The sequence below is a fragment of the Squalius cephalus genome (genome assembly GCF_949319135.1).
Source record: "Squalius cephalus genome assembly, chromosome: 14".
NCBI lineage: Eukaryota > Metazoa > Chordata > Actinopteri > Cypriniformes > Leuciscidae > Squalius > Squalius cephalus.
In genome coordinates, this window is record NC_137135.1 from 32855577 (window position 1) to 32880277 (window position 24701).

The following is a 24701-nucleotide window of genomic DNA, read 5'->3' on the forward strand; positions in this document are numbered from 1 at the left end:
ATATATATGTGTGTATATATATATATATATATATATATATATATATATTACAACTTTACAATTAAAGTGAAAGTGGAATATACAAAAATAATGACGATTTCAAAATATATTTAAAAAAAAAACTATAATAATGTGTCAGTGATACTAAAATAACATTGCATCACCTTAGCATATTATGCATTTCAATTTTGCAATTAAATTTTGCATGTTTTTCATTTCACATTTTCAAATTTTCTGTAAAAAAACTGTTGGCATCCTGATCAAATCATGAGATGGGATGTTAAAAATTGAGGTTGATATCACTTCAAGCGCATTGAATTATGGGATACGGTATCTCACGCTCTTCACATGTGAAAAATGTAGTCCATCCATATATTCCATCCATGCATGCATAAAACCGCATACTGTGCACAGTCCACACTGCAGTTAAAATAGCATGCTATTTCCAGTGTTTGTGAGTAATGAACCAGTCACAATCTGTGATTATTTCCATAATCCTTCACAGGAGACAGAGTACCGAAATGTGCAGTCAGAAGAGCACAGTGACCAAGAGCCAGAGTCATGTGACCCTGTGAAGCATGAAGAGGAGTCAAACGAGACATCATGTGACCCGGAAGAAGAAGATCAGCCACTTATGAATGCCAACAACTACCAGTTCTGCTGAGGACACCCACATGTACGCATTATTCATTCATCTGATCTGTGGAAGCTGGTTTCCGTCACAGAATAATACAAATAAAAGGTAATTGTGACTTTTTGCGAGTTACTTGTGGGTTTAGATCACACAATTCTGACTTTTTCTCTCGCAATTCCAAGTTTATGAGGGAGAAAAAGTCAGAATTGTGATCTAAAAAGTCACAATTACCTTTTTATTTTTTTATATTCTGTGTCAAAAACAAGCGTTCATGGTTCTCAAACACAGTCCGGTGTGATTTTACACGCTCTGATTTCGTTGCTGCTTCGATGAAATCTAGTACACTTTGTCTGCTAAGATTAAGAGTGAACCGGTTTCACTTCTCTGCCAAGTGCTTGAGTGGAAAACTCCAAACCTCGGACGTGCCTCTTTTGGTAAACGTGTGTCTTTTTGTCGTTACTTGAACTTCTCGGTTGCCAGGGTTGGAAAGCATCGTGTTCAGCGTTTAACACGCATTGCATTTGCAAACGCTGCATGTTTCACTTCCACTTTATACTTTTGCAATCTCTGAAAAACAAACAAACAAACATGATGTGCATCTGCATCACTCGTACCTCTCCTAATGTCAGCACGGGTTTCATGCAGGACGTCAATCAGTGGAGGTCAAAGGTCAGATATGAAATCATTCATCTGCTCTAGTTACTCAATCCTTGTAGGAAAACAGTTTTATTGCTTCCCGCAGTGATTACGGGGGTTTGGAGTGATAGCGCGAGGTCAGCGCGGGTTTGGAGGACAGATTCACGTCTCCAACGGGGGAAATATTGACACTGTTGGCGCAATAATGTCGTCTTGTTTCTTCAGATAGCTGCGGGTCAAAGGTTAAATGCATTCTCATTAAGTGACAACCTTAAAAAGCTTTAAAAATAGCAAGGAAAACAACGACTGACCGACCCCACAGAAACCATTTCAGGAAGAAAAACTAACCATTTGCTTTTTCCTGGAACGTAGAATGAAAGGTAGACAAGTTTCATTTCATGTTAATCTGCACATTTACACTGCAAAAATGATTTTCCTCAGTATTTTTGACTTGTTTACAAGTACAAATATTCTTAAATCAAGATGCGTTTACTTGAGAAGAAAAGTTTTGCTTAAAAAATATCGGTAACACTTTACAATAAGGTTTCATTTCTTAACATTAGTTAAGTAACACAAGAATGAACAATACTTCTACAACATTTTAATCTTTCTTAGTTCATCTCAACATTTACTACTATATTTTAAAGATCAAAAGTTGTATTATTATTAATACACTGTGAACTTGCATGAACATTTTTAGTAAATGCTATAAAAATCTATTGTTCATTGTTAGTTGATGTTATTAATGCATTAACTAGTGTTAAGAATGAGACTTTATTGTAAAGTGTTTCCGAAAAATCTGTCAGTTGGTTCAGAAAAATAATCTTTTCACTTTGAATTAAGTTTATTTTTCTGACCCAAATGGAAGATATTTACTAATATTTATAAGCATAAACTCACTTCATTTTGATGTTGATATTTTTTCAGAAAGCAAGACTTAATATCATAAATCAAGATCAATTTACCTGTGAAGCAAAATTACTTAAAAATGAGATATTTGTAATGAAAAACAAAGAAAAAAAAAATTCCCAGTGTAAACTCCTCTTTGATTATTTGGTGTGAAGGAAATACATTTATATGGTGGAAATGTTTTAAGCTGAATGTCACATTTTGTGTTCAAACTTTCTTACTTTGGTCAAACATTGTGAGTAGTGAAAAATCTGTGGTTTTGTTCTGTAGTTTAACGTTTGCAATGGTTCTCAGAGCATATATTAGCATCGTAGCATCAGACACGCACTGCCAGAGTAACTTTAGGTTGCTTAGAAAAATATGATTAACTTGATGTTTTCTTTCTCAAAGCACAAACTGCCATATGTTTATGTTTATATTATATCATTTTTTTTACATTTATAGTTGAGATTTCTCAATCAGAATGATGTCTTTTCTCAGTGTTTATCTACATGTATATTATCTAGAAGTATATTAATAGTTCCCTTGATGCTCTCATTAATGAATTCTGCACTTTGGATCTCTACAGATCTGTGTATTTTTGTTTCGCTACTGAAAGCTACTAATAAAGCAGGAAAATGTCAGGTGATCTTGTTTTCATCAGTGAAAATACAGTTTATTGAGAGCAAGTGTGAGGTCACTCAATGCCAGCCGCTGCTCCAGTGATCAAGTCAAACACAAACTTCAATATCTGAGTCCGGTTCTGTTATGACAGATTAAAATGCACTCCGAATAAATACTTCAACTTGTCAAAGAGTCTTTCTATGCATGAAAAAAGCTGTCAAAATATGCAATGAAAATAAATACTGTCGGTTTTCCACCTGTAGTGGGTTTCGCTTTTCTGATTTCTTCTTATTTACAATCATTAACGTGTCAGAAGATCAGGATTCAGACACACGCTGGGATTTTTCAAGGAAAATGAAACTGCCGGCATCATTTACTCGCCCTCATGTCCTTCCAAACTTGTGTTTTTTTACACAAAAGTACATGTTCACGCTGCTCTTTTCCACACAATGAAAGTGAGTGGTGATTTATACGGGCTTTAAAGCTCTAAGAAGCAACATACACTCAAAAAATGATATATGTAGGTGTAAATTTAAGATGTATTTTAATTGCATATAAAATATCCATCCATTTGGATTTCACCGTTTTAATAAACTAATAAACTTAATGTAATGCATATTTCTCAATCATACATAAATGAAACGGTCATGGTAGTTTATTATTAACTAATTGCAACTATTTGATTTTTATTTCAATTATCATATTCGCAAAACGCATTTATCAGCATAAATCTGCTGATTGCGAAAATAATTTATTCAGTTAAAAAGTATAAAGTAAAATACGGCTAGCTGTGGAATGAGCAATATTTAATTTGTTCAAATTCCAGATAGAAACAAACTGTAAATATTGTAATAAATATATAAATATGCATCTTCATAATATAAATATGATGATATATAAATTCTAATATGGTTATTGTGTATTTAAATCACATTCACTTACAGAAATTCAGTTTCATTCATTAATGAATGATAAAATGCATCACATTTTATTAGTTAAACTAATTAACTGTATATGTTAACACTGATATCCAAACGGATTGAAATTGTATATGTAATTTAAATATGTAAATCTTAAAGGGATAGTTCACCCAAATCTGTCATTTACTCACCCCACTGACTTCCATAGTATGGAAAAATAAATAAACTCATACAGGTTTGAAACAACTGAAACAACAGAATTTAAATTTTTGGGTGAACTGTCCCTTTAAGATTAGTATCTAGTATCATAACTCTAAATGTGTGCTGTATTCATGTTCTTCTGAAATCATTGTTGTATGAAAAAGAGCTGCTTTAAAAATCATTGTGTGCTCCACATTTCCAGATTAAACACCAACAACATGCAGGTGAATAAATAACGACAGAGTTTATTTCCGCATGAATTATTCCTCCCAGTTTCAGTTTCTCTCCACACCATCTCTTAAATAAAACCTGAAGTCATTTTCCAGGCACATTTCCGGCTTGTGTTTGTCGAGTAACCCGTCCCTGATTCAGTCGAGCATCACCTCTTCGAACACAAGTCCATCTGAGTGTTTGTCCAGTTCTTCTTCCTCTGGGTCAGTGTTGATCTGTGCCACCCCGAGCCTGTAGAGGGCGTCCCGGATCATCACCACCTCTCCCGGCTGGCACGCGCTCAACACCTCTGAGATCTGCTGGTTCACGATGTCTCTGCTGCTCAGGAAGTCCAGTAATCTGTTGTAGAGGTAGTAATACGCTGCGTTCTCGAACACTAGAGCCTTACGCCGGTCGTTGTTGCTGGTTTCCCCCTCGGACTGGTCCCACATCTCGGAGACGAGGCCGGCGTAAGGCTCGAGCTCTTTGCAGAGGCTCATGGCGTGCTGGGCGTCGTGGGGGGCGTCGGGTCTGTCGGGTCGCACTATCCAGCGAGACGAGGATTTGGTGAGCGGGTGCAGATGAGGGTTTGATTCAGTTGCTGTGAGATCTAAACTGTACGGTTGATCCTGAAGCTCCGAGCAGGACACGTACTGAGAAAGAGAAGACAGCTGTGAGATTGACATGTTCAACAGACAATCAGTTGTTTTGAAATCTTTGTACAAGTTCACTGCAAGGAAAATATAAATTACGTATACAACTCAATAACACCTTTTTTAAAGGAATATTTTCATTTACATTATCAGCTCATATACACAAAACAGCAGCTTTTTGGAAATAAATGAACTAATTTCTGATCATTTAATGTCCTTCTTGGAATTGTCAGTATATATATATATATATATATATATATATATATATATATATATATATATATATATTCCTAAACGTTTGAAATAAATAAATATATGAGGGTTTAGGAATTAATATATTATATATTATTATAATATAATATAATATAATATAATATAATATAATATAATATAATATAATATAATATAATATACATACAGTAGTCAACATTTGAAGTGGATCAAAAAAGTTCAGGTTGTCCTAAGACAAGAACGGGTACCATATTGTTCAAAATTCATGTATAACTTTGATGAAAGTTTTTTAATACTTCATATGTTGACTACTCTATTAATACCTAAACCTTTGTAAAATAATTTTTAAGCATTTTTTTTTTTTTTTTTTTTTTTTTGCTTTTTTTTTTTCATTGAAGAAATCACAGCAGAATGACATAAGAATAAATAAATTATAATAATAAAAATAAATGTTTTTAATAATTATGTAAAAAATAATAATGCATTATGATCATATTATCAAATTACACAATTATATTGATGATAATAATCATAATAATTATTGTTATATTTATGTTTAAATATATAAATAATTAATCAATGTAATTTTTGGTATTTTAATGTCCTTAGAGTTGTCACTGTAAGATGAAATAAAATTGTGTAGAATTTCTTAAAAAATTTAGTTTTTTTTTTAATGAATAAATAAGGATGGATATATAATTTATTTCTTCCTAAACCTTTGAAATAAATGCTTAACAATTATTTTACAATTTTAATTTCTTTTTTTTGCTTTTTTTTGTTTCATTGAAGAAATCACAGCAGAATGACATGATGATAAATCAATTATAATAATAAAAATAAATATGTTTTTAATAATAATTATATAAAAATAATAATGCATTATGATTATATATATATATACATATATATATATATATACAGTATATATATATATATATTATCGTAATGCATTATTATATATTATTATTATATATGCATATATATATATATATATATATATATATATATATATATACTGTAATTAAAATATAAATAATATATATATATATATATATATATATATATATATATATACGTAATGCATTATTATATATTATTATTATATATGCATATATATATATATATATATATATATATATATATATATATATTTTGCGTGATCTATTCCATTAAATCTTTCACCTGTGGTGTTGTAGTGGGATCAGAAAAACATCCCTGATTCTTCTCCCACATCTGTGAGGCCAGTTCAGGGTATAACACGTCAGTGCAGAGCGCCACCTTCTGGGCACAGTCTGTGACGTACACCGGCGGCCAGAAGCGTGAGGACAGCAGCAGGTCCAGGTGATCTCGAGCGCTCTCTCTACGCACAATATACTTGGAGCCGCAAACCACCTGACCAGAGACCAGACATCAGCTCATATGAACTCAGCATCATCACAAACGGTTATAAGAGTGAGTCCTGTGTACCTGATGAGGACAGACTTTACTGATCTTGCCAGCCGTCATGAGCGCTTGTGGCTGACGTCCCGTCCAGAGTCCGTTTTGTGTTTGTGAATACAGCAAAGACACCGACTCCAGCAGCTCGTCCTGTCAAACCAAACCAGAAGCCCATTCTCTACATGTTTTACATGCTTCTTTCAGTTGTCACTATGAAATAAAGTTCTTTATTTATTTTTTTATTGTAAAAATGCAGAAAGTTTTCCGTTACGCTTAAGTTTTTATAACTAGCTCAGTATATAAGCAATAGAAGTTTATGAAATATTCCCATCTAGACGTGTTTTGCCGTGTACTTTTGCACTGTCTTCTGCAGGAGGAATCCCACATTTCTCCAGCACGTCCCTGAGCTCCTCTTCACTGTGCAGATCCATCCGATCGGGAATCAGAAGACCCTCGTGGATCAGACGCACCAGGACTGACGGGTCCCCTGAAACACACACACACACACACACACACACAGAATGATGCTTAAATCAAGCTGTAAGCTTTCAGGTCACAGCTTTCAGGAATCAGAAACTTCACCTTTCGCCTTTATTTTTATAGCGCTTTATACAATATTAGATTTTTTTCAAATCAGCTTCACAGAAATAAACAGGAAAATAGCCAAATGAATGATGCAAACTTCATTGAATAAGAGACTACAGAAGACAATAGTCATCATTCAGCTCGAGTCAGTTGATTCATGTTGATTGAGTTCAATAACTGTCGATGTTGCAAAAGTCGATTGAACTATAAAGCAAGACACTTCACCCTTCTTGTGCTCTTCAGTCATTCTGGACCAAATTTTTTTTTTTTTTTTTTACTTTATCTAAATGGTACGAAACTTGGTAAACTTGTTATGTGAACAAAAAAAATATAAATAAATCATAGACATGATTTGAAAATGTTAAATGGTTCTGAAATAACAGTCACATCACATTGGAAATGAATGGGAAACGTTTTCACCTAGTGGACACATTTGGTACTGCGCCCAAACAAAATCTAAAAGGATATCAAGCTCAAATTTGGGAAACAACTTGTTTAGATTTATGACTTTGATTTTATCGCAGTTTTAGAAAATATATATTTCATATTAAAATGTAAAATTTTACAATAAACGTAAAATTCTATAACTTTTTACGTTCACTTTTTTTTTTTTTATTACTTTTTTCACTTTAGCAATAATCTGTGTATAAAAGATTAAATAAAATCTTTATTTAGACACTAAATAAAAGTGTCTGATTAAAAAAAAAAAAAAAAACCTAAAGGGTTATTAGTTCACCCAGAAATGAACATTTTGTCATTATTTACTCACCCTCATGTCGTTCCAAACCCGTAAGACTTTCGTTCATCTTCAGAACACAAATGAAGAGATTTTTGATGAAATCCGAGAGCTTTCAGTCCCTCCATTGGGAGCAACGCAATTTACACATTCAAGGTTCAGAACAATAGGAAAGACATCATTAAAGTAATCCACGTGACTCCAGTGGTTTAACCTATATAGAGGTAAATTATGTTTTTTTGTGCAAACAAAGCACTTCATAAAATTGAGGTTAAACCGTTGCTCCTAAAAATTGACTGAAAATTCTCAGATTTCATCCAAAAGAATGAACGAAGGTCTGACGAGTTTGGAACGACATGAGAGCGAGTAATTAATGACAGAATTTTCATTTTTGGGTGAACTAACCCTTTAAAGGAGAACTCCGGTCAATTTTAACATTGAGCTCATTTTTTTGTAAATTTGGAGTGCTGTCAATACAGAGAACAACGACAGAAATCGGTGTTGCCTACACCGTGTTATCCTCTTTTTAAAATTTGCACCATGTTGACTTCAATGGGGCAAGTTTTAAACCTGCTTTTAGCCTCTTAACATCCTTGATGTGTCATTACAAGTGCACAGCCATGTGAGTGATTCCTTCAGAGTGAACACGGGTGAATCTGACTGCAGTAGATGTGAAAGATATGAATAAAAGTGATGTTATTTCAGCCAGCGCTCATACCTGTATTTACATCCTGTTTTCGGTCAAAGTCCATAGTAATCGATTGTCGAGTTCACGCGCATTGGTTTAGTACCTATGATCATGTGCGTGAACTCGACAATCGATTACTATGGACTTCGACTGAAAACAGGATGTAAATACAGGTATGTGCGCTGGCTGAATAAACATAATTTTTATTCATATCTTTCACATCTACTGCAGTCAGATTCACCCGTGTTCACTCTGAAGGAATCACTCACATGGCTGGGCACTTGTAATGACACATCAAGGATGTTAAGAGGCTAAAAGCAGGTTTAAATATTGCCCCATTGAAGTCAACAGGGTGCAGATTTTAAAAAGAGGATAGCACGGTGTAGGCAACACCGATTTTTGTCGTTGTTCTCTGTATTGACAGCACTCCAAATGTACAAAAAAATGAGCTCAATGTTAAAATTGACCGGAGTTCTCCTTTAAGTCTGCGCTCCAAAGCATTCAAGATTTATGACAGTTTAAGTTGAAAAATAAATTTTCAGGTCTACGCTCAAAAAGTGAATAAATGGATTGTAACTATTGCATAAATATACTTTAGTACCATACAATATAAAAAAAAACCCATCAAACTAAAATATAGTACATTCGTTTCTTTTAAATACTTTTTTTTAAACACGAGCAGCACCAGAGGATTGAACACGTGTGTCTGTACCTCTGTGTTGAGTGTCAGAGGTGATCTTGTCCTTCTCCGTGTTGACGGCGACCGTGTTCCTCATGAGCGGAGGGATGAACGGGGCGATGATGGAGGCGTCGAAGCGTGTGAGAGGAACACTGGAGGGAAACACCGCCTGCTCCAGCGCCTCGTTCTCCATCGTCAGCCAAAACTCATCGACGTGCACCTCATCCGGTGCCTGGAAATCAGGCCACGTGAACTACAACACCCGTGACACAGTGTTCATTTACTGAGAGTTTTACACTATCACAGAATTTATTCTTTTTTCATATTTTAATTGTCGTCATTTTATATGCTTATTAGTTTGTTTTTTAATATTTCTATTCAGCTTTAATTTATATTTATTTTAGTTTGAGTAATTTTAGTGCTTCAACATAAACATATTTATGATTAATTTTCATTTTGAGTTTTTAAATGTTACTTCATTGGCGTCACCTCCACGTTTTTGAGCAGTAAAGTGTTGTTGGAGTTGCGTTGCGCGATCTCCAGTTTGGGTGCGATGCCACACACACCACAGATCATGTCGTTGTAGTCTCGAACCGTCAGACACTCAAACGCCCAGTAACCGCTGCAGAACAGATCCTGAACATGTGACTCCTGCTCCGAGCTCAACACAGCGTCTGCACGAGACACAAACAGGCACGGTAAACTTCACGCACACGTGCAGTGTGTGAGAGATGAAGATGATGATGATGATGATGATGAAGCACCTGTTAGTGAGTGTTTGATTAAACTGAGAGCAGCATGTGCAGGCTCGTCTCCCAGTCTGATCTGATGTCTCATCTTAAAGAACAAATCCAGCGTCACCAGCAGTTTATTGCCAACATTAAACACACCTGAGAAACACACAAACACACAGAACCTGCAGTAATACATGTGGCATTGTCAGAGTTACGAGAGACGCTACATCAGTGTTATTTTAGTATCATTCAGATAACATTATAGTTTTTATTTTGAAAGAGTTTTTATTTTCATGTTTCCTGTTTTCTTTTTAATTTAAGTTAAACTTTTAGTCATTTTTGTAGTGCGTTTGTATTAGGTTTAGGTTTTTAAAATATGTTGTTTTTTTGTTTTAGTTATTTAATTAGTTTTTATTTTATTTAAGTCATTAATTTTTGTTTATTTAAATGTCTATATAGATTTATCAATTTTTATTTTATTCTGAATTAGTTTTTATTTTATTTTTAATTTTAGTTCAAGTTTTAGCAATTTTGTGTTTCTGTTATTTTTATTATTATTTCTAATTGTCTATATAGTTATTATATTTTTCATCTTAATTTGAATTAGTTTTGGTCATTTTGCTGTGTTTTGTCATTTTTATTAGACATTAATTAAACTATATATACATATATTTTTAGAAAAATAACTATTCATTTTTAGTTAAAGGTTTGTTAATTTTGGTTTGTTTTCTGTCATTTTTATTATATTTTTTAATTGTCTATATCGTTTTTCTAGATTTTTATTTTATTTTGAATTAGTTTTTATTTTCATATTTTCGTTTTCATTTTAATTCTAGTTAAAGTTTTAGTAATTTTTTGTTTGTGTAACTATATATATATATATATATATATATATATATATATATATATATATATATATATATATATATATATATATATATATATATATGTCTATATATAGTTTTGATTCATTTTTATTTCAGCTATAGTTATTTTAATACATTAAAATGAAAATGAAAGAGTAAAAGACATAAAAGAGTCTGGTCTGACAAAAGCATTTTGAACATGACAAACTACTTACATGGCAAAGTAACAGTTTTAAAAGAATATTTACTTTAAGTATATTTAAATAAGAAAATTCTTTCTTGTTGCAGTAAGAGTTTGCCAGCGCGTGTGTGTGTGTTTACCTGGATGTAGATCTGTGAAACTGTGTATCGCCAGACACTGGAGATTGGTACAGACCTTCAGCTGCACAGTGACGGGACGAATCACACGATCCGTCAACAGCCAGCAATCCTCCAAACCTGCGACTGAACTAAACAACACAAAACAACAACACAACATGAGAATCTCCCAGCGAGACCCCCGAATCCTCCAGCACACCCCCATGCGGCTCCTCTCACCTCGGGTCTCCTCTGAACAGTGCGCACTGACACAGACTGCAGTGTGTGGCCGCAGACTCGTAGAAGCTGGGCCAGCCGCTGCTCTCCTGCGTGTGTTTCTCTTCCTCTAGGCTGTTGAGCTCGTGAATGAGTCTGAACACGTCCTGCAGTTCACTCTCGCTCTCCGGGAACTGCAGACACGAGCGCAGGAGGCTGACGGTGGAGTGACGCTGATGCTCTTTCTGAGACCCGCTCAGAGCCTGAGACCAGTCCAACAGAAGCGCAGAACTGGACACATCCTCAGCGCACGGCTGGACCACACACACACACACACACACACACTCATTAGTGTGGGACTCATCAGGGAAAACACCATTTTAGTTGCGCTGTATTATGCAGACATACAGTCAAACCAAAAACTATTCAGACACCAGATATCATTTTTGGTATTTTTTTACTAGTGGGTGCAGGATGCTATAGTTCATTTATGTAAGTGAGGAGAGCAAAATAAAGTAAACTGTGAAATATTATACCCAAAAATTCTTCATACAGTGACTAGTCTGACTATCAGTCAAATTTATTCAAATTTGGGACTAAAATGATTCAGACACTTTTGACCTGACCATGTTTTGCTGAAGTGTTTTTTCTTTAATTGCTAAAGACTGAACAAAATGAAGCATTGCTTGGTGATTGGTTGAGCTAAATTGGTATTATCTAATAGGCTTTATGCCCAGCTCCACTACTTCCTGAACTTCAGCCAGCTCCTTTGTTTCCTGTCTGCCATTATTGGACAAACTGATTAATCCAGGTGTGTCTGATTATTGTTACTGAGGTCAGGCACACCTGGATTAATCAGTTTGTCCAATAATGGCAGACAGGAAACAAAGGAGCTGGCTGAAGTTCAGGAAGTAGTGGAGCTGGGCATAAAGCCTATTGTGTAGTTAAATTTAACAGCTGACAGATATTCAGCATAATTCATGTGTGAGACAGTCTAATATCAACAGATTTGATAACTCTGAGTTCTTGTCATATTTTATTAGCATTTTCTAAACTATAGTGAATAAACTGTGATAATGTGAGAAATGTGTCTGAATACATGTGTGTTTGACTGTACATTCACAATGCCAAACTCCAACAGTCCACCAAGAGTGGAGCTGAAACCAGGGCTAAACTAAAAAAAATTCACTTCTTGAGATGAAAGAAACATTTACAAACTCTTACTGCAAACAATGCATTAATTAATGATACTTAACTGATAAGTTTAATAAAGCGACTGGTTCTAGTAGATAGATACGGTGTGCTGAAACGAACCGTGAGTTTGTTTTTCTTGACGTGTTTGTTGGCGAGCTCGCAGCCACAGGTCGGACAGTGTTGAGGTTTGTGTCTGTTTTTATAGACGTAATCACACGCCGGATTCTTACAATGACCTCGACCTCTCGCTGTAGACAAACCCAGAGCCTGAAGTACACACACACACACACTCAGCACTAGTCCACAATCTGATGATCACAGTTATCATAGGACATCACAGAAGAGTGTGTGTTCTCCAACACTAACTAGGGAGGATCCGGCGCTCTTCTTGAAGGGCACCATGGAGAGGATCTTCACACCGTTGTCTGTGATGATGTACTGGTTACTGCTGACCGTCAGCGGCTTCTACAATCACACCCGTAAACACATTTACATTCTATAACACACACCAATTTCAGATTATTATTATTATTATTATTCTTTATGTTGTAGTTGTTTTTATTATTATTATTATCTTAGAATATTTTAATTATTATTTTGTATGGTTACTATTATTATTACTTTGCTATTTTATTATTTTTTTATTCTTCTTGTTGTTTTTATTACTTTATTATTCTCTGTATTTTACTATTATTATTGTTGTTTTTATTATCATTGTTGTTGTTTATTATTGAATATTATTATTGCTATTTTTATTATTCTAGATTAAAGTATTATCTCAGATTATTATTATTATTGTCTGAGTCACAACACTCAGATGCGATGATCGCCATCTCGGGAGATTACAATCAGGGTGACATTAGCTCACTTATGGGCGGCTTTACACAGTATGTCAACTGTCACACGAGACATAACAGTATTCTGGATCTCTGCTACATTAATGTGGAAAATGCTTATAGTGTATGTGCCCTGCCACCGCTTGGTAAGTCAGATCACAACATGATCCACCTCAGGTCGTCATACAGACCTTGTGTAATGAGACTGCCTGTAACCACCAGATCTTACAGGAGGTGGACCCCAGAGACCAGCGAAGTTCTGAGGGACTGCTTCCAGGCTACTGACTGGAACATATTAATGGATACACATAGGTCAGAAAATGACATTGATGCGGCAGTTGAATGTGTGACTGATTACATTAACTTTTGCAAGGATGTGGTGGCTCCGGTTAGAGAAGTTCGATGTTTTCCAAATAATAAGCCCTGGATTACGAGCAGAATAAAGCACTTTTTGAATCAGAAGAGGGAGGCTTTTAAAGCAGGGGACAGGGAAAAAATCAGAGCTGCACAACGTGATTTGAAGAAGGCCATAAGACAAGCTAAAAAAGATGCAAAAAACTGCAGCATAACAGCACAAGAGAAGTGTGGAAGGGAATGAAAGTGATTACTGGCTATAAGGAGAACGGAAGGGTGATCCAAGGGGATGTCTCATTGGCGAACGAGTTCAACCACTTTTATAACAGGTTTGCTCTGGTCTGTGCCTCCTCCTCTGCTCCACACGACGGCTGCTCCAACTCGGCCCCCTTTATTTCACACGACGGCTGCTCCACCTCTGCTGCCTCCTTCTCTGCTCTACACGACGGCTGCTCCACCTCTGCCGCTTTTGCCTCCTCTGCTCCACACGACGGCTGCTCCACCTCTGCCGCTTCTGCCTTCTCTGCTCCACACGACGGCTGCTCCACCTCTGCCGCTTCTGCCTTCTCTGCTCCACACGACGGCTGCTCCAACTTTGCTGCCTCCTTTGGTGCTTCTGCCTCCTCTGCTCTACACAACGGCTGCTCCAACTTTGCTGCCTCCTTTGGTGCTTCTGCCTCCTCTGCTCTACACAACGGCTGTTCCACCTCTGCCTCTTTTGCTCCACACGACGGCTGCTCCACCTCTGCCGCTTCTGCCTTCTCTGCTCCACACGACGGCTGCTCCAACTTTGCTGCCTCCTTTGGTGCTTCTGCCTCCTCTGCTCTACACAACGGCTGCTCCACCTCTGCCTCCTCTGCTCCACACGACGGCTGCTCCAACTTTGGTGCTTCTGCCTCCTCTACTCCACACGACGGCTGCTCCACCTTTGCTCCCTCCTTCTCTGCTCCACACGACGGCTGCTCCACTTCTGCCGCTTCTGCCTCCTCTGCTCCACACGACAGCTGCTCCACCTCTGCTGCCTCCTTCTCTGCTCCACACGACGGCTGCTCCAACTTTGGTGCTCCTGCCTCCTTTGCTCCACACGACGGCTGCTCCAACTTTGGTGCTCCTGCCTCCTTTGCTCCACACGACGGCTGCTCCAACTTTGGTGCTTCAGCCACCTCTGCTCCACATGACGGCTGCTCCACCTCTGCTGCCTCCTTCTCTGCTTCACACGACGGCTGCTCCAACTTTGGTGCTCCTGCCTCCTCTGCTCCACACGACGGCTGCTCCAACTTTGGTGCTTCTGCCTCCTCTACTCCACACGACGGCTGCTCCACCTCTGCTGCCTCCTCCTCTACTCCACACGACGGCTGCTCCACCTCTGTCGCTTCTGCCTCCTCTGCTCCACATGACGGCTGCTCCACCTCCGAGGTTCCCAACAATGGATATTTTAGCATGGAGGAGGTGAGGGCGGAGCTTAGAAGAATACGTCCGGGCAAACTCGAGAATATGAACATGGAGACTGGTCTCATCGAATGGATCAACAGTTACTTGACAGAGCGGCCACAGTACGTCAGACTGGGGAACACGGTCTCAGACATTGTGGAAACAAGTATTGGAGCACCACAAGGAACTGTATTATCTCCTTTCCTCTTCACTCTATACACGTCAGATTTCTCATACAGAACACCATCGTGCCATATACAAAAATACTCTGATGATACTGTGGTGGCAGCTTGTGTGAGGGGAGGAGATGAGGAGGAGTATAGGAGGGTCATCTCAGAGTTTGTGATGTGGAGCAGACACAACGGTCTCATTTTAAACACCACCAAAACCAAGGAGATGATAGTGGACTTTGGAAGGTGTAAGGCGCATCTTCATTTACCTGTGGTAATTGAGGGGGAAGACATTGAGGTGGTCCAGACGTATAAATATCTGGGAGTACACCTGGACCAAAAACTGGACTGGTCAATACACGTAAATGCAGCATACAGGAAAGGTCAGAGCAGACTTTATTTTCTCAGGAAACTAAAATCATTCCAAGTCTGCAATGAGATGCTGTACTTGTTTTATCAGTCGGTTGTGGCCAGTGCTGTTTTCTTTGCAGCGGTGTGTTGGGGCGGATGTATGACAGCCAGGGAGGGGGACAGACTTGACAAACTGGTCAAGAAGTGTGTGTCTGTGCTGGGAAGGAGGGTCGAATCAGTAGGTGACTTGTTAACGGATAGAATGATGGCCATGATTAAATCCATCATTAGGAACAAGAACCACCCACTGCATGACACTGTGGTTGCTCAGCAAAGCAGCCGCAGTAGCCAACTCCTTTCCATGAGCTGTAGGACTGAGAGGTTCAGGAGGTCATTCGTTCCAGCTGCCATAAGACTGTATAATGGACATGTTTGAATGTGGACATTCATACTATTGATAGTAGCTTGTTCAGTGACCGTTATTTTAATTTTTATATAATATCACCATCTGTGTTTTTTAGGGATTATTGCTATACTGTGAATAGATAACACACACTATATGCTGCTGGACATCCGAATTTCCCCAGTGGGGATGAATAAAGGCATCAATCAATCAATCAATCAATCAATCAATCAATTGTTGTTTTTTTGTTTTCTTACAGGTTATTTTATTTTTGTCATTTTATTATCATTATTATTCACTCATATCATTATTATTATTTTTAATGTTACTGTTATTATTATTGTTCATATTTTTCTGTCTCAGATTATTATTTATCCTTGTTTTTCTTGTTATTGTTTTTATTACTTTATTCTTTCAGAATATTTGCATTATTATTACTTTGTATTGTATTATGTATTATTGTAATTATAATAATAACAACTAATAATTAATCATTATTATTAATATTACTATAATTTTTTTTCTTCTCTCAGATTATTTTTATTCTTATTGTTTATATTATTATTACTATTTTGTACTGTTACTGTTGTTATTATTGTTAATATTTTTCTCTTTCTCAGGTTATTATTTATTCTTGTTCTTATTACTTTATGATGTCTTAAAATTTGTATTATTATTTTGTATAGTTTAGTTGTATTTTGTATTGTTCATTTTATTATTAATGTTATTTTTATTATTTTCCTTGTTGTTTTTATTACTTTATTATTCTCTCAGATTATTATTATTATTATGAACATCACTATAGTTAGTTATTATTACTATTATTATTAATGTTCTCATCTCAGAGTGTTGGGTACAGTAATCTCACCTGTTCTAAGGCACTGGGTGTGATCATGTGACCCAGCTGTTTGAGGGTGCTGGGCTTCAGACCGGTCATGTGTTCACTGGGTGACGGTTTCACTACAAACACAACATATCACAACTAATAGAGTCAACAATGAAGATAAGATGAATGCAACCCAACAGAAATATCATTAGATCACTCCTTGGTGTTTGACTCACCAGCTCTGATGATATTCGTGTCAGTTTTGACTTTATCAGGGGGGACCGTGATCCACTGCACCACTGTGGACTGGCCGGACGCATCTATGAGAAACAGGCTACATGTAAACATCAGATGCAGTTCATTTACAGATTCATTATAATGACGGCGGACTCACTGTTGTGGGCGGGTGCTGGAAGAATAGCTCGTATCCGGCGTTTCTGAACTACACTGATGTTTTTCTCTCTCGTGACAACCTGAATATGCCCACCACCCAATGCTCTGAAGCACACGACACCAAACACACACATTAGAGAGTCGCAGTGAATGAGGATGAAACATGCATTACTTCATGCATATTGTGCAGTTTACATTGTATGCAAACAGTACACAGTATGCGATAATATACATTTCATACAGTAATATGCTACACTGTAGTTAAATCATCTCATAGCAAGTGTCCAGTTATCAGTTATTTTGTATTTTTAATCAAATTCTTTTGTGTTAAAATTGATTAAATAATGAGTCAAGAAATAGAGATGCTAAAGTTCATGTCACACTCAAAATTTAAACTGAAAACAAAAACTATTAAATATTGTTTTCGGGTCAATGCAGTGAAGCAGAAACAAAATAAAATATAAATATTACATGAAAAACTTAAAAAAATAAAAATAAATTATTATCATGAAATGAATCATTTCACATTTCAGTTTTAGTTTTTAAATCATTTGAATCCTTCAATCAATTTAAGCTAAATAAAATAAAAAATTTAAAAAATAATAGAAATGACAAAAGTACAACAAAATTACTAAAATGAAGTCAAATGAAAATTCTAAATATAAAAAGAAACACAAATTCAAAATATAAAAGTATATAAATAATGTTGTAAACTGCCGATTTTGTTCAGTATAGCCGGTCATCCAGGTATTCTGCAGTAAGAGTGTGAGAAGTGTGTGATTGAGTTTCTTACAGGACCGCAGTGTGTTCAACATCAGATCTGTTGACACCAGCACCATCAGGTGTTTGAGGAGCTGACACTGCATTCATCCGCTCTCTCTTTCTACGGCTCACCCTGCGGACCTCAGCTTTATCTGAAGAGCTTCTCTGACGAATAATGGAAGCGCTCGTGTGTTCTGTGTCTTTGGACGAGGTCTCATCAGGGTCTGTCACATGATCTGGAGGCTTGGAGTCGTCACACTGTTTTGCTGAAGACGGGTCTTTTTTAACTGAGCTTCTCTTAGCCTGTAAAACAGGGAAATACAACTTGTTTTAAATTCCTCTATCTTTAAAATTATAATCAGAAATGAATATTTAAGCACAAAAGCCACATATTTTAGTTCAGGAAGTTTAAAAGAACTGTTTTCTGTTCTAAACTTAATTTATTCCTGTGATCAAAGCTGAATTTTCAGCATCATTACTCCAGTCTTCAGTGTCACATGATCCTTCAGAAATCATTCTAATATGATGATTTGATGCTCAATAAAACTTTTATGATTATTATCAATGTTGAAAACAGTTGTGCTGCCTTATATTTTTGTAGAAACTGTGAGACACTACCATTCAAAATTTTGGGGCAAATAATTAATACTTTTATCAGAAAGAATGCATTAAAAATGTTTGAGCAGCAAATCATCATATTAGAATGATTTCTGAAGGATCATGTGACACTGAAGCTGGAGTAATGATGCTGAAAATTCAGCTTTGATCACAGGAATAATATTTATATATATACATACATTCACATTTTGCTGTAATAAATGCAGCCTAAGTGAGCATAAGAGACATGTTAAGGATTTTTAACTGTATGCTTTGATCATCTATTGTATGAATGTATTTGAATGAGTATCGGCCACGACTAAGCTTGACTCATAGCACAGGTTTGAGGACTCACTGCTGCGACCCACTTCCCCCCAAGGTGTTGTCCACAGTCAGGGCACTGGGGCGGTTTGTGACGGGTGACGTATGAAAACACACACCCGGGTGTGGTGCAGTTGCCCCGTCCTCTCCGTGTGTATTTGATGGGCTGAGAACAGAACACATGTGAGAGTTACAGTACATAAACTGACCTTTTCATTTCATGCACTGTGCACAGAAAACTGGAATGCGGGTTTATTATATATGAAACGTGTTTAAAAGGCAGTGGATTAATATAATGCTTGTGAGGAAGAGTTTTATATATATTGTATTACTTATTGTTTTTGCTGATGCAGTAATCTGATCAGCTAAGAACAATAAATGAAAAACACATTCAATGTGTATGCACAACAACAACATTTTTTTAGCATTTTTTTAATTATTATAATGGTTTATTTATTTATTTATTATTATTATTATCATTATTTTTTGTTTTTACTTTATTAATTTAAATTATACAAATTAAATTGATAAAGAAATATATTACTACTGGACAAATACGATTACTGCCAGATTGTAAAAAAAGTATTATTATTATTATTATTTACTTCTTTTTTGTTTTATCATTTAAATTATCAAAATTAAATCCATAAAGAAATATTTTACTATTGCATTAATATTATTACTGCAATATAATATAGTAGTTAATAATAATAAATCAAAAAAGAAATATATTGCTATTGTATTAATACTATTACTGTAACAATTTTTTTTTTATTTAATAATAATAATCATTTTAATTACCGAACAACAATAACATTACCATACTAAGATTTATGTCTGTCTATATTAAACCATGCAGCCTTTATATTGTAGAAAATCATCAGGGAGAATTTTAAAGCTTCTCTTTTGTCAGCAACAGATTTATGAATGATGATCTCATTCTCAAATACACATTATCAGCCACTCAAACTCAGAGCAGAGGCAGAGATGAAGTTTGTGTGGAGAAGCATTTACACGAGCCCCGGAAACACAAACCGGAAGCAAGCCATCCATGCATGAAAGAAATGCATTTTAAATACATTTGAAAAAGCCATTTTTTCCCTTTTATTACTTCTCGGGTAGGAAAATACGGAAATCTGTATGAATATGTAAACATCACATCTCTGCAGGTGATTTACTGACCAGTTTAAAGGAGGGTTTGGGTTCTGGTTTCATAGCGCTCATTAAGGGAAACATCATTATTGGGCTGGCCGCGCTGATCACTTTATTCTCGAGGCTCTGAGAAACACATGGCACAGAATAAATATTAATCATTTAGAAAAAGTGAAAAACTAAAGCTGTGCATTCATTAGTTTAGCTAATCAAGGCTCCTTCATTCATGTGCTTTATGTTTTAATGTGAATGTTGCAGTGATGATTGACAGCCCACCTGATTGGGTATTATGGCAACTAGATGAGTGGCATCTGCTTTGATCTGAGGCATCAAAGCCCCGCCCTCCATTCCATTCTCTATCGCTACGCCAACGTCACCATAAGACACTCGAGACTCCTCCCTCTTCATCAGCAGAGTAACAGCTTTGTGACCGTCCTGCCTAAGACTCGTCAGTCTGTCACTGGGATTGTGGGACGCGGTTGTGTCCTCACTGAGCGCCTCGATGGCGATGCACTGCTCCGAGAGCTCCACCTCACTGCCCAGAGTCATGGGGGACACCAGAGGCTCCTGAGCGGGGGCCCGAGGGGCTCCATCCACCGCCCCGTCCGTGAGGGCATCCATGTCGCTCTCGCCCTCGGCCCGCTCTCCTCCCGCAGAAGTCTTGGGCAGGAGCACATAATTCGCCCTCGGGAGGATCTTGCGGAAACCTGGGACGTCCTGAGACGACGCAGCTGCTGATTGGCTGCTCTGTGAAAAGAGACGTAAAATTTACGGTCATAATTTTATCAATTAAAATATATTATTTATAAATTATATACATTTTAATATTTTAAATATCACACACACACTTAAAAATGTATTATAAATCTAAAGACTATATATATATATATATATATATATATATATATATATATATATATATATATATATATATATGAAGACTTCAGATGCAAAAGCCTTTAAGTGCCATCTGAGATGTTCTTCTAAAATTATCATTTTTATCAAGCTCGTATATTTAAGTTCAGTAATTTCACTTTAATGAAAATTAATAGATAATTATCATTGCCATTAAAGTGAAATAACTGAACATAAACATACAAGCATGATAAAAATGATCATTCTAGAAGAAAATTTCAGATGGCACTTAGAGGCTTTTGCATCTGAAGTCTTCATATATATATATACAATTTTCAGGTTAATTTAATACATTTGAATTGTGTGTATTTGTATGTATATATACAGTATACATACATATATCCATATACATTATATATACACACAAACTTAAAAATGTATTATAAATCTAAAAATTATATACACGCACATATTGTTTAAACGACAATTACATTTAATCTAATCTAATTAATTTAAAAAATAGGCCCAATTTTCAATAAATACTTTAGTGAAAACAACAACAAAATAGGATTTTCTTCTTATGACCAGGAGAATTAACAGAATGAAGCACTTTTGAAATCACCATGAAATCAAAATGTACCATTCTTATTTTTTTATGGAAGACTGCAGTATTTATTATAAATGATGTATCTGTGCAGTGCACATTATTATTATTTTTTAATTCATGCGCCAACTAATCTTTAATCAAAGCATCTTCCCCTCCTCTTGCAGCTCATCTCTTCTCTGATGATGTGTTTACTGGTGTGAGGGCGGGGCAACCTGTCACTCACATGAGATCCACCAATAGCAAACCACAACCATCCAATCAATTCCCCACGGACAAAATCAAGCCTGACATTTATTCTTGACCGAGTTTTAATACATCATAATAGAGAAGAAAAGACTTCCGTTTCATGCTGATTTTAATGTTAGATTAGATGCCTGATGAAGGCATCGAAACGTTGCTAATAAAATTTTTATACTCATTTGCAAGTATTGATAGTGTGCGGGAGTTCCTTGTTTTTTTAGATTTACTTATTTGTTTTTTCCCCCACACGCCTATCACCTGCAGGTGTGCGATGGTGATTGCTAATTAATGTCAGATTAGAAAAATGTATAGATAAATGTCATGGAATTAACCATATTTAGCTATTCGGTTAACTCCCACCACCCTAGCTGAAATTCATTTACATTGGTCTTCTCAAAGTGACAGACTTACAGGGTCGACGCCGTCTTTCTCCATGCGCGCTCTCTCCAGGTAATAGCCTCGATCCGCCACGTTCAGCCTCTTCCAGCTGTCGCTGATGCATTTGTTGATCTCCGACTGGGGCAGATCGGGATGCTCCTGCTGAACGCTCTGATGCACGTCAAAGTAGTAGAGCAGGTACGCTGACCTGTGACAGCAGACAGGCTGTTAGTGCAGCTCAAACAACTACAGATGTTAACGCTTCTCGCGCCTTCAGGTTTCTCCATGAAGGTCTACCTGGGCTTCTTGGGTTTGTCGGAGTTCTCCATGCTGCTTTTGCTCTTGCGTTTCTTCTTGGGCGAAGGAAGCTCCAGAAGCGTGTAGCAGCTCTCCACCTCCATCTCTCCATAAATGGCCTCCATCTCTAGGAGAAATAGAAGAAAAGAAAAATGTCAAAATGTTTCAATTCAAGCCTTTAACAGTGTTTTTTTGTATTACCAAAAAAATTAGAGAGGTATCATTTAAAACTGTTCACAAGATTTATCCTGTACGACTGGTGATTGCAAGGTTTTTGACTTGAAAACATAGTACTACATTTATTTTATGATTGTTTTTAATATTTTGGTGTGATTTGACTTTTATTTTGTTAAATGCAACTCAGGGAAAAGATGTGTTATGTTTCTACGATATTGATGCTGAATTTAAAATGTGGTATATTATAATATACAAGGTATGTATGTAGTATATATATGGAAAATTCTTTATCCGCAAATGTAATGGGCATCACAAAAACCTTCTTTTACTTTATTTTAAAATAAAAATAGGTCACTACCTTCATTAACAGCAACAAGAAATAACGCAATAAAGACTGTAAATTACTGCAAAGCCTTAAATCTATCCTTTGACCGACTGATTATTTGACAATGCACAACATGTATGTTATTTGCTTATCAAGATGCAGATATACCCTATTTATGTTTTATTTATTTATTTTTATTCTTATATTATTATTCTTGTGTTTATCTCCAACTTAAATAAGTCAAATGTAATTAATATGAATTATGCAATTCAAGGTGTGTAGTGAACTTTAATAATAAATAAAACACAAGCAGAACTCAGCTGTAAGGATTTTTTTCATTATCCGCCTTCAGGAATCAATATTTTATTGCCAAATTGCTTTTTTGGTTGGAAATGTGTTTGCACCATGCCTATAAATAGACAAAATAGACAGATTATAAATAAATAAACAAATCTTTAATTAAAAAAAGACAATCATTGGCATTTTTCTTTCTGCAAAATATATTTTCTTCAGTTTTATATTTCATTTTGGGGTGAAATATCCATGTTTACATGCTCTTTAAAAGGTATCCTGAAATTCCTTACATGATACTAACGGACTTCAGAGAATACTATACTATTACTATAGTACATATACAAGACATGGTACCTGTATGCACTGTTTTGTTAGCATTAGTTACACAGCTGGAACAGATGCAGCAGGTAAACAACAAAAACGTTTGAACAACATCACGTGACACTGCTCAACAGCTTCATATAAAAATATATACGCATATATGATTTTAACTGCAGTTTATTTACATAAAGCCACGGCTAAAGTGTGTATGCAGACATGTCAGAGTGTGTTTTATTCCCTCCCGTCACCGTGTGTGTGTGTGTGATGTCGGTTGTTGTTGAGTGCTGATACTGACTGTCTGCGGCCAATGAGCGCGTGTCTTATTGAAGCCTTACCTGAATGAGCGCAGGATCGGTCCAAATCCAGCCGAATCTCTCAGCATAACACCGGTAAAGCCGCGGGATCGGGGATCTGGATCATGTGTGTGTGTGGGGTGTGAGAGCTCAGAGCTGAGCCGGTGTTTTAGCGGTGTGTTTCCTGCAGAATAGTGCCGTAAAAATGGCGGAGGAGAGATCAGATGAACGACTGGAGGCCCAATGAGAGTTTGATCTACTCCGTTTCCAACTGAAAAGAGTACGAGCTTTATTTTGCCCTTGTGTTTAAGCGATATTTATTTTTACTCTATTTCAGGTCTGGTACATATATGTAAAAACTAAGACGAAATAGAAATCAGCCCCTACAATCTCTATAGAATGATAACACAAAACTGCATTATGCCGCAAAGAGGAACGACAGTGATTGGTCAATCATGAACAGCGATTAGAAAAGTAACAGGTAGCACGTGACAACCGTCGTTCTAATAACGCTGAGAAATTTGAATAGATATTTATTATTAATTAATTAATTAATTTATTTATTTATATATTTATTGCACTGTTTAGTTGTTCTGTTGTATGTTTGTAGAAACCATATAGTGGCAAATATCTATGGTAAATATCTGTTTCCTAGGAGACAACGTTTTTTGAAGGTTTATATACTTTATTAACAGAAAACCGATTGTTAATTTTTCATAACATGCCGTTTTTATTAATGCAAAAATACAGAGGTGATATATAATACACGAAACTGAACAACAATACCCATTGTCAACAGAATACAGAGGGGAAAAAATAGTTAACAATTTGCTAACGACAGAAAAGGGTAAATCAGAAAGATATGAGGAAAAAGAATAAGAGATTAATT

General features: G+C 36.1%; 2 protein-coding genes across 3 annotated transcripts in view; one reads left to right on the forward strand and one right to left on the reverse strand.

Annotated features, from left to right (window-relative positions):
• The window catches only part of csf1ra (colony stimulating factor 1 receptor, a), a 29634-nt gene extending 26525 nt beyond the window's left edge, over positions 1 to 3109 (forward strand). For both annotated transcript variants that reach the window (XM_079893503.1, XM_079893504.1), the window contains exon 22: positions 506 to 3109. In XM_079893503.1, the coding sequence (XP_079749629.1) occupies positions 506 to 664 (159 nt within the window). In that variant the 3' untranslated portion in view covers positions 665 to 3109. The remainder of the gene's footprint in view (positions 1 to 505) is intronic.
• On the reverse strand, positions 700 to 24236 carry hmgxb3 (HMG box domain containing 3). Its single transcript, XM_079893498.1, has 21 exons — positions 23855 to 24236; positions 22403 to 22529; positions 22139 to 22313; positions 20302 to 20772; positions 20056 to 20151; positions 18908 to 19039; positions 17987 to 18258; positions 17195 to 17298; positions 17037 to 17120; positions 16843 to 16934; positions 12796 to 12894; positions 12550 to 12696; positions 11260 to 11549; positions 11044 to 11171; positions 9887 to 10012; positions 9612 to 9796; positions 9156 to 9375; positions 6788 to 6921; positions 6465 to 6584; positions 6180 to 6389; positions 700 to 4766 (listed from the first exon to the last, which is right to left on the reverse strand). The coding sequence occupies exons 2-21, from the start codon at positions 22525 to 22527 to the stop codon at positions 4272 to 4274; spliced, it is 3705 nt and encodes a 1234-aa protein (XP_079749624.1). The 5' UTR covers positions 22528 to 22529; positions 23855 to 24236; the 3' UTR covers positions 700 to 4271.
• Positions 24237 to 24701: the final 465 nt, after the last annotated feature.

Excerpts from the sequence above, each read along its gene's own strand:
- hmgxb3 (XM_079893498.1), bottom strand. The coding sequence starts at position 22,527 with ATGGAGGCCATTTATGGAGAGATGGAGGTGGAGAGCTGCTACACGCTT. Across the intron at positions 9,376-9,611 it reads TACTGCTCAAAAACGTGGAG|TTCACGTGGCCTGATTTCCA; the intron begins GTGACGCCAATG and ends CGGGTGTTGTAG. Across the intron at positions 4,767-6,179 it reads ATCCCACTACAACACCACAG|TACGTGTCCTGCTCGGAGCT; the intron begins GTGAAAGATTTA and ends TCTCTTTCTCAG.